The sequence below is a fragment of the Neomonachus schauinslandi genome, chromosome 4, assembly GCF_002201575.2.
Source record: "Neomonachus schauinslandi chromosome 4, ASM220157v2, whole genome shotgun sequence".
In the NCBI taxonomy this organism is placed as follows: Eukaryota; Metazoa; Chordata; class Mammalia; order Carnivora; family Phocidae; genus Neomonachus; species Neomonachus schauinslandi.
In genome coordinates, this window is record NC_058406.1 from 23,920,033 (window position 1) to 23,930,566 (window position 10,534).

Below are 10,534 nucleotides of genomic sequence, written 5' to 3' on the forward strand. Positions count from 1 at the left end.
AGTTAGACCTCCCTACACCACAGACACTTCAAACCTGGAGCTTCAGTATGTTTTGGACTAGGCTGGGTTGCAGGCGCCCTCATCCAAGGTCCAAAGGTGCTGAGGGACCTGGAGGGGTCTCCGGAACATCTCAACCACTATCCAAGGAGCCAGCACTTAAAGTTGGGGCTCAGAGGCTGAAACTGTTGGCTCACAGCCCTCGGTCTTCTTATCTGTCACTATTTGCCACACCTTCTCCCAGGCTACCTCTGAAGGTTCAGGCGGGCGGATCCAGCGCAGAAACAGGCCTGAGGAGGAAGAGGAGGACAGATAAGGAAGCTGAGCAGAGGGGCTAGCTCCCCAGGGAAGGAGGTGGGGTAGGGGGTCACCTTGCCATAGTCGCAGGGTCTGGAGCTCCACAGAAGGCCAGATGGCCAAGGGATTGGGGACGTAGAGCGGGTTCCGGAGTTTCCGTTGCTCTTTTGGCTGGTTGAGCCCAGACCACAAGGAGTGGGTTCGAGTCCTCACTTCACACAGGCATCTGTAGGGAGTGAGTTTCCAGACTCAAGCTATGCCTTCTGGGATTCTGGGCTGGGAACCCTGGTTAGGTGGGTGACAGCCACCCTGGGGGCAGGGATAATCTCTCCTTTTTCCTGCAAATGTTCTTGCCAGTCAGATCCTGTACTGAACACTGGAATAAAGTAGAACAAGACAAAGTCTTGAGAATGTGCCACTTGGGCTGGTTCTGTCCGCAGAAGTTCAACAGGTATGCAAAAGCATGGAAGTACTTAGGAGGGGAGACTACAGGGCCAAGAGCAAGAAAATGGGAGAGGGCCCAAGTGAGTGTTGGTGGGTTTTTGTCTTTTTCTCTTAAAAAGAGAGAAAAAGCACGAGCAGGGGGTGGGGGGCAGAGGGAGAGAGAGAATCAAGCAGGCTCCACATCCAGTGCGGAGCCCATTGTGGAGGCCAACACGGGGCTCGATCTCATGACCCCGAGATCATGACCTGAACGGAAATCGAGTCGGACACTTAACCAACTGAGCCACCCAGGCGCCCCTGTTGGGTGAGTTTTTTAAACTGGTGACAGCTAGAACAGTGAGGCGGCTGTTCCCACAGCCCACATGGAAAGAAGAGTCTGGACTGGGGTCGGTAGGAGGGGCCTTTGCCAGGAAAGGAAAAGGTAAGAAAGTTTTAGGAGAAAGACTGTATATGAAGGACCGGGGAGAGGGAGATACATCGAGATAAGAGTTTCTAACCGTGATGACCCAGTAGTGGAGTCAGTGAAAACAACGTTGGGGCGGGGGGTTGTTGAGCAACAAAAGCGAGAAGAGGAGTGAAGCCTCCCCTCATGTCAGACTGATGAGAGAAAGATGGCTTTGGGGGGCTTGGGAGCATAGGCAACAGGCGAACCAGATCGTAAGAACAGCCACTGCTGGGGTGCCCACGTGCCAGGCTCTGTGCCAAGCACTTCGCATGCTTTAACCCAGCTAATCCACACGCAGCCCCGGCCCCCAGACATGCCGGCTGCTACTAGAAGCCTCCTTGCTACTAACAGGAAACAGGTTTCCTATGATCACCAGCAAGGTGAGTGATGGAGCCGGAAGTTAAGCCCAAACAGTTTGACTCCGTTTTCAACCTCTACTCCTTTGCTTCACTAGAATCAACCCTGCAAAGTGGTAGAGAGCCTCAGAAATGACTTATTTGGCAGCAACTTCCCCCTTCAGTCCTTGTTTTTAAGCTAGAGCTGTGTTTGCTCTTGGCTCTGAACAGAGTGGGTAGGTCTGAAGGACTGGCCATGGACCCATTCAAATCTGGGTTTGCAGAAGTTAAGGGGAAGGGTGAGATTTGGAGGCAGGGGAGGAGAAAACACGAGTTTTCCCCAAAGAGAAACTCATCCAAAAGGGACAGATGTCTTCTAGGGACCTCGGTGCTGATGCAGCAGGTATCTGACCCTGGCCTGTGCCTGGCCCCTGACCCGCCTTGACACCCCCTTCGCTCACCTCTCCTTTTCGCTGCTGCAGAGGAAGGTGCCAAAAGGGGAGGCATAGGCGTGCTCAAACAGGGCCAGCAGCAGCCCCTCCCCAAACTCCAGCGACTGCGGGAACTGGCGGCCCAGCTGCCACACGCAGTCCAGGAAGAGGAGAAAGGTGGGTGCCTCGTGCTTGGGGCGGGCATGGGAGAAGGCCGAGTGGGCACAGCGCAGCTGGAAGGGGTGGCCGGCCTGGGGAGGGGGCAGAGCAATGGGCACAAGGAAGCAGGGTCTCTGGATGGAGGGGCAGGGCTGGGGCTGAGCAGCCACTTACCTGGATCCACTCCCGCTCCACCAGTTCCTGGAATCCAGCTATGGTCCGGCTCGAGGGGTCCAGGATGAGCTGGGCCAGCGAAGTCACCAGCAGGGTGCTGTCCGTGCCTTCAGCCCCATGCACCAGGACGCAGGCCCCTTCCCTGTGGGCCAGGGCTGTTAACAGTGGCCAGGCCTTCCCAGCCTGGGGTGGGCGGGCCAGGAACCAAATGGGCCCATTTCTAGGCTGTCCGTGCTTACTGAGACATGGCTGTGTGCCCAGGGGTTGAGGGCCCTGCCCATCCGTCCTGTTCTTTGCCTCGTGGCAGGGGGCTTACCTCCCCACGCCCTGGGCTGCTAGGTAGGCGGTGCTGAGTGCCTCCTTCACATGTGCCAGCCAGTGGCAGGCCTCCGGTTGACTGAGCCAGCGGTCCATGCTCTGCTCCAGGTCTCCACAGGCCTCCACCAGGCGCACAAAACTCTCCTGTAGGGGCCATCCCCTGCACAAGCAGGAATCCGGTCACCCCATCTCCACCCAAGCTCTGGTGAGCATAGCCTGGGAACAAGCGCTCCAGACCAATGAGGCAGACAAAGAACCCTCAGAGGAACCCATCTGACAAGAGGGACACAGGACCATTTGGGGGGCCCACCTAATCTGATGGAAATGGTTCAGTATCTTGGAGGATTCCCCAATCTGATGGAGGAGACCCCAGACCCCTTGGGGGAGACCTAGTCTGTTGGGGGGATACCTGGGGAGGGGTCACACAGCCCCCCTGGGAAACAATGCCCTGGGAAACCCCCAATTTGATGGAAGCATCCCAGTGCCCTTGAAGTAGTCCAGTCTGATGGGAGCAACACGGTACTCCCTGGGACGCCCCAGTCTGATAAGAGAAACACAACACTCTTAGGATTCTGGTACCTGCTCCTGCTTCCCAGGAACTGCCCTGCTCAAGATCACCAATGTGACCTCCTGCCAGAAAATCTCATGGAGACTTTTCCAGCCCTGTGTAAAAGCCTTCAGTGGCTGCCCCCTGCCTTTAGGATGAAGTCTAAACTCATAATCATGACATTCAAGACCTTTGCTCTGGTCCCTGTCACCCCTTTAGCCCCATCTCTCTCTGTGTCTAGCCCACAGTCTACACGTCCACCATTCTGAAGTGCTTGCAGCTCCCCAAACAGGACAAATGACCAGGAGCTCTGCCCCTGTGCACCTGCCATTCCTTCCACCTGGAATGTTCTGCTCTCTGGCCAACTCCTCTTCCAGGTGCCAGCTAACACCTCCAGTTCTCAGGGAAACTTTCTTTGCACCCCCTACACACAGGAGAGGGGCACCTGCTCTGTGCTGCCGCTCATCACACCGAACCCTAACTGCCCACGTACTGCTGATCTCCCAACCCCGTCTGGGCTGGCCACCATCCCAGCCTCTGTGCTCAAGAGGTAACTGGTTGAATAAAGGAATAAACAGTTTTTATTCTGGACAGGGGAGCAGTCTACTCTCGGTAAAGCACAAAAACTCCCTGAGGACCTGCTCTTGGTACTACCACCACCTGGATAGATACAGCTGCGCAGGTAGAGCCCTCAGGGGAGGGCTGGGACCAATGGGGAGAGAGGTGTGTGTGTGTGTGCATGTATGTGCGTGTGTGCGTGCGTGTGTGTGTGTGTGTGGTGAGGTTGTTCGTGGAAGACAAATTCCAGTTTAATGTAAAGAGAGGCTTTTTCTTTCCAGGCAGGGTTGGGGGTACCTAGAGAGAAATGAGCTCTGGGCGGGGGGTGCAAGTGGGGATGCTCACCGGATAGGATGGCTACTCAGAAATGCCTAACAGTCAGTCCCCAAGGTTCCTGGAAGACATCCCCTACTCCTACTACACCCCCACTCCCCCACCCCCCGCCACAGACACTCGTATCCCCGAAGAGTCCGGTGGGAGAGCGCCCAGAAGAGGACAGAAAGACCTCTCACCTCTCCAGGGGCCGGTGCAGCCGTTTCCAGCCCGGGTAGGCGGCTTTGGCCTCGGTGCCGCCGCCAGTCACGCGGGCCTGTTTGGCGGCCTGAGCCGAGCGCGTGTCCAAGACGAAGCCCCGGGCCCCAGGGCGAGCCCCCGCCAGCACAGCTCGCAGCAGCTCCTCGTCCTCAGCGCAGCGCCTTTTCTGGGGACCAGTCAGGGGCTGGCTGGAACGGAGCAGCACCTGCGGACCGGGACTCCACTCCGGAAGCCATAGCCACCCAGCCCCGGCCCGGGGACGTAGCTCGGGGAGCCCCTAGGGAGCGTCTACACACTAGGGCGGGTCTAGAGCCTGGCAGGGGCGGGCTGGAGCGCAGGGAACCTAGCCGCGGAACTTACAAGGCGCAGGGCCCGGGCCTGGGTGGGGTGTAGCCGGAGGGGAAAGGGACCCGAAGAGTAGACCTTGGGCGGGGGGTCCAGGGTTGACGAAGACCGGGCTAGGCTCCAGGGACCCGAACGGCCGGGGACCCGTCCCAGATTGGCAAGACTCCGTCTTGGGACAGAGGGGCGGGGTCAGAGTCCGGGAGGGCGGAGGGAACGGAGGGGGCGGGGCCAGAAAGGGCAGGACCCTGGGAGGCCCGCGCGCCGCGAATTGACCGGGCCAGTGCAGAAAAGGGCCAAGAAGGGCCGCAGTTGTTCCTAGTGGCGGAGTCTGGGGACTGGCGGGCTCACGGTTCCGCTGGGAGCGTGGTGGTAGCTGAGCACAGGGAAGCGGCCTCCCTGGCGGAAGCGGGCGCAGCGCGCCAGGGCATCGTCGTCTACCGCGCGAGGCACGATCACGGCGCGGGGGTAACTGGGGCACAAGCTGAAGTCCCCGTTCACCTCGCTCAGCCGCCACGCGTTGGTCTGCGGCGCAGGGAGAGGCGAAGGCCAGGTTAGGGCACTCAGTGAGCGCCCGGTCCTCACGCCCCTTCCAGGCCCGGCCCTCGCACAACCGCGGGCCCCCACGACCGCACCCACCTCGCGAGCTACTCGCTTGTAGTAGCGTTCGGGTGGGTGGAAGTGCCAGGCGTCGCCCAATCTCAAGCCCTTGGGACGGTAGAAGAATGGAAAGGAAGTGATGACCGATTCCAAGGACGACAGCGCCTGGGGAAGGAAGTCGGGGGATCTGGGCAAAGTCGAAATCTTCTCACCCGCGCGCTCCCGGCCCCTGCGCTCCGCAGCCCCCTCCTCTGCAAGTACTCTAGACCACCCTGCATCCCTTGCCATTAGCTGTGTCCCAGGATAACACTGGATGCTGAGTCTCCCTGCGCAATAGCCCCTGTTTACTCCCGTCGTTACGAAATAGGGGTAGCTTAAGGGCCTCGGGGGCACCGCTGGCGTACCTCGATGGAACGGGCGATGTCCAGCGTGGCTTCCACGCCCTCTATGTCCAGCTGCAACACTCGCAGGTCCTTACAGCGCAACGTGATGGTGCCGGAGTCACCCGAGACCCTGGGGATGGACGGGCTTAGGCTTAGTATCCCCCGCCCCCCACCAAGGGAGGAGAAACGAGTTTATTCGGATTGGACGCAGTGCAAGGGGGCACCAGTTCCAACCGCGCTTGCCCTTCCCCCTCCTCCGCGGAGCCGCAAGCTCCGCAACTACGGGGACGCCCCCGCCACGTCTCACCGCTTCTGGATGGAGTCTACCCTACGCAACAGCAGCAGCCACAGGTCTGAAGTCGCCTGGGGCCCCGGCGACAGCAGCAGGTGGTGGCCGGTGACGCATAGCGTGCCACGCAGTGGGGGCGCCTCCGGACCCCGCAGGAGCTTGGCTTGGGCCCGGCCGGTACGGATCAGCTCCGAGAACTCCATTCCGTCTGTGGTGGGCCTGGGGCCCAGCAGAAGGACAGACTCCCGGAGCGTCAGGCGGGGCGAGCGCGGGCTCCGAAAGGGACAGGAACTGGCTGGGCAGCTGGCGACGCCGGCAGGACAGCTGTTAAGGAGGCCCCTTGGAGGAAGGGATCGAACAGTTTCACAGGAATTTCCCCCTCCTGCTGCCAGCACCTCTGAGCGAGGACGCCGGCCAGAACCTGTGAAGGAAACCTCAATTTCATCTATCTGTGACATGGGGAGAATAATCTTGCTTAAAGCCCTTCACCTCGTGCCTTGTTCTCAGGTGGCACTCAACATTTTTGGGGGGTTTTTTTGGTTGTTTTTTTTTTTTAACCTAGGAGCTGGCACTCTCACTGGCTTAAAAAAGAAAAATTACCGTCTCTTCTTTTGTACCCTGGTGGAAGGGGTGGAAAGGGTGGGTGTGAAACTGGGAACTGTCTGCTTCCTTCCCCTACATCTGAGGCTGGGTGGGGGAAATCCCTTAGTCCACCTTAAATGGAAGCAGCTGTGTAGCTGGTGCCCCTCCCCCACCACAGCTGGAAGTCCCTGCCTGAGGGCGCCCTCTACGGGGGCCACTCCTGGCTTAGTCCTGCCCTCTCCTCTCACTATCACTCCATCCTTCAACCAAATATGAATTGCCCATACACCGAGCTGGCCCCTGTATGGGGACACAAAGATGACTGAGGAAGGTTCTGTTCATTGGGATTTTCCGACTGGCAAGCGACACACCCAAGCTGGTAAACTACAAGAGGTGAAAGGATTTACTGGAGGACCCATCCATCCATCTATCCATCCATCCAATTATTCTTTCATTTCTTTTTTTTTAATTCTTTCATTTCTTAAACACTGATGCCTACACTGTGTTAAGTGCTGATTACTAAGAAGAATAAGACAGACACCTGCCTTCAAAGGGCCTGTGGTCCACCAGGTTCCAGGTTTGTGTGGGTGTGCGTGTGTGCGCACACACATGTATGCAAAACCCTTCTTTTAAAAAACACACGCACAAAAAGAAAAGAAATCATAGGTGGACACCCATAAGATAAACATAAAATCAGAATGATCTGTGAAAGGAACCAGACATAAAAGAGTACGAATTGTAAAATTCCAGACCAGCTGGGATGGGAATTCATTAGAAATGCAAATTATCAGCCCCACCCCCACCACCACGTGTCTCCTTAAACACGTTTTCCAGGAGATTTCCATGCACACTAAAGTTTGAGAACCAGGGGCGCCTGGGTGGCTCAGTTGGTTAAGCGTCTGTCTTCTCTCTTCGGCTCAGATAATGATCCTGGGGTTGAGCCCTGCTCAGCAGGGAGACTGCTTCTCTCCCTCTGCCTCTTCCCAGCTTGTGTGCGTGCTCTCTGTCTCTCTCTCTCTCTCTCAAATAAATAAAATCTTAAAATCCCAAAACACATTTAAAAAAAAATAAAGTTTGAGAACCATTAGGAAGTACACAAAAAGGCAAACTAATGGTAGCTGTCAGAGATTGGGAGAGTAGTGACAGGCCAGGGGCATTCCTGGATGCCGGTAATGCTCAGTTGTTCCATCTGGGTGCTGGGTACACAAGTGGGTTTAGTTTGGGAGAATTCAGCAAGGCTTGTCATTACTTACGATGTGTGAAATTTTCTGTGTGTCTGGTATTTTTCTTTCTTTTTTTTTTTTTTTAAGATTTTATTTATTTATTTGACAGAGAGAGACACAGCGAGAGAGGGAACACAAGCAGGGGGAGTGGGAGAGGGAGAAGCAGGCTTCCCGCTGAGCAAGGAGCCCGATGTGGGGCTCGATCCCAGGACACTGGGATCATGACCTGAGCCGAAGGCAGACGCTTAACGACTGAGCCACCCAGGTGCCCCTGGTATTTTTCAATACAAAGTTTAAAAAAGGGAACAGCTCTGGTTGAAGCCCTGGGAGGGGCAGGGAGAGGGAGGGCCTAGGAGCCCATCTACGGCTCTGCCCTTATCCCATACATAGTCCTTGAGGGATTTGCAAGGGAACCTAAAGGTCCTTAGAGTACAGCTTGAAATTATTGATCTGTCCCAACAGAGAGTCCGTGACATGTCCAAATGTCATGAGGACAGAGGGCAGCTCATCAGCCTCCTATCCATTCCCCAGCCCCCTTAACTTGGGTCTTGGGAAGAAGGCCAAGACTCTAGTGTGGATGATGCTTTTCTCATCCTGGAGCAACTTCCTTTCTGGGAACAGGGTGTCTCCTTTTGGGCAAAGACAATAAAATTCATCCAAGGGGCCGGAGGAGCGGGGCTCCTCCTGCCCTCATCCGGATGGCATCACGTGGCTCCGGGTTAGCAGGCCAGGAAAATCCCAGCCCTTGCACACTCGGCCTCCCATACCTCTCTATTCACCCACCCTGACACACTCGGCCTCCCTGACCCGCCTTGAACATTCACCATCACACACTCCCTGGCACAGTTCTGTCACCCTCGACTCCTGCCGTCACCCCCCAGCCATACTGCCAGCCTTTCCCAGAGCTGCAGCCTTGCCCCGTCACTCACCCCAAACCCACCATGTCCCTGGGGCCACTGGAATTCCAGGCAGTGGGTGAAGAAAATGAAGAGGATGAGAAGGAAGAGAGCCTGGACTCTGTGAAGGCCCTGACGGCCAAGCTGCAGCTGCAGACGCGGCGACCCTCGTATCTGGAGTGGACAGCCCGGGTCCAGAGCCAGGTGTGGCACGGGGCCCAAACCAGACCCGGGCTGGGGGGCCCCGGGACCCTCTGCGGCTTCGACTCAATGGACTCTGCCCTTGAGTGGCTCCGCCGGGAGCTGGTGAGTTGGGTGGGGTGGGCAGTCATCCTTAGGACCCGAGAACCAACCGTGGGTGTGGGGAGGGGATGAGGATGGACCTCACCTCCAGCAACTGCCCTACTCCTGTGGCTTTGTCCTGGGGCTAAGCAGCCGTGAATGGACCTGTCCAGTGATTTATTCAGGGAGACTTGCTGAAGCAGGATTCCAGCCAACCTACCTACTACCGACTACTCCTGTGGCTCTGGGGACAGCGCCCTGCCCTTCGGGGCCACCAGTCATAGATGGGGAAGGCATGGCCTCCCCTACTCTGGGAATTGCTAGAGCGCAAAGGTGCAGTGCAGGACAAAATGAGGCACTGACCACACTGAAGGCAGAACCTGCGGAGGCCAGCATTACTCAGGTGGCTCTTAACCCAGTATGTGCAAACAAAAGGATGTCTAGCCTCTAAATTGGAGACTGCAGTTTAGTTGACCTGTATTTGTGTAACAGTCGCTCCTTAGTTTTAGAGCAAGATCTGAGCGATGCGGAGGGATCAAGCTGGGGCGAGAGGGGGTGGGGGGGCACAGGCGGTGCAAAGACCCAGGTGTTGACAGGAAGGGAAGACTGGCGCGAGCGGCTGCGGACCAGTGCGCAGTCTCACGCCCCCTCTCGGCCGCAGCGGGAGATGCAGGCTCAGGACCGGCAGCTGGCGGGGCAGTTGCTTCGGCTGCGGGCCCAGCTGCACCGGCTGAAGGTGGACCAAGCCTGTCACCTGCACCAAGAGCTGCTGGACGAGGCGGAGCTGGAGCTGGAGCTGGAGCTGGAGCCGGGGTCCGGCCTCGCCTTGGCCCCGCCGCTGCGGCACCTCGGCCTCACGCGCATGAACATCAGTGCCCGGCGCTTCACCCTCTGCTGAGGGGCACCTGCGTGCCTCCTGAGACCCGCTGGGAAGGAGGAAGGGAGGGGTGCCTCAAAGGCGCCAGCACCTGGCAAGGGGTGGTAGGAGGGTTGGGGGGTCACTCAGTTCTCTGGGAGTATAAAGCCCCAGCATCTTGTCAGCCCTGCTGCCCTAGCTTGAGGAGGGGATGTTGGAGGAAGGGGAGAAGCTCACAGACCGCCCCCCGCCCCAGCTCTTCAATAAAGGCCCTCTCTGCTTCCATCAAGGTCTCTGCAGTCATTTATTCAGGCCCAAGGTCTCTGTGTGTTTATCTGTAGCTGGGGCCAGGGATTCCACTGCAGGAGAGAAGGCCTGGGTTGGGGTGGAGATGAACAGATGGATCCCCATCTCCCCCTCAGTTCCAGCACTGTCTCCCCCTCTTATCAAGTTCAGAACTGGGCAAGAACCTGAAATCCTAAATCACCCCTATGACAGGTGACAGGTCAAGGGGCAGCTGAAGAATGCGGGACCTGGTAGACCTGAGTTCCAAGCCAGCTCCACTGTGCATTTCTTTTCTTTTTTCTTTTTTCAAAATATTTTATTTATTTGAGAGTCAGAGAGAGAGAGAAAAAAAAGAGAAAGCCCGAGTAGGGAGAGGGACAGAGGGAGAAGCAGACTCCCTCTGAGCAGCAAGCTGGATGTGGGGCTCGATCCCAGGACCCTGAGATCAGGACCTGAGCTGAAGGCAGACAGGTTCACTGAGCCACCCAGGCGCCCCTCCACCACGCATTTCCATCAGACCTTGAGGAGGTCCCTGCAGCTGTTTGTTTACCTCTCAG

At 57.3% G+C, this 10,534-nt stretch overlaps 2 protein-coding genes across 2 annotated transcripts; one reads left to right on the forward strand and one right to left on the reverse strand.

Annotated features, from left to right (window-relative positions):
• Positions 1-33: 33 nt before the first annotated feature.
• On the reverse strand, positions 34-6,121 carry LOC110574849 (myotubularin-related protein 9-like). The gene is made up of 10 exons (XM_021683651.1): positions 5,872-6,121; positions 5,586-5,694; positions 5,221-5,346; positions 4,933-5,106; positions 4,218-4,444; positions 2,599-2,760; positions 2,283-2,424; positions 1,980-2,200; positions 369-520; positions 34-287 (listed from the first exon to the last, which is right to left on the reverse strand). The coding sequence occupies exons 1-10, from the start codon at positions 6,054-6,056 to the stop codon at positions 157-159; spliced, it is 1,629 nt and encodes a 542-aa protein (XP_021539326.1). The 5' UTR covers positions 6,057-6,121; the 3' UTR covers positions 34-156.
• A 2,478-nt stretch (positions 6,122-8,599) lies between these two features.
• Positions 8,600-9,734, forward strand: FAM167B (family with sequence similarity 167 member B). Its single transcript, XM_021683652.1, has 2 exons — positions 8,600-8,860; positions 9,498-9,734. Exons 1-2 carry the CDS (start codon positions 8,600-8,602, stop codon positions 9,732-9,734), a joined length of 498 nt encoding a protein of 165 aa, XP_021539327.1.
• Positions 9,735-10,534: the final 800 nt, after the last annotated feature.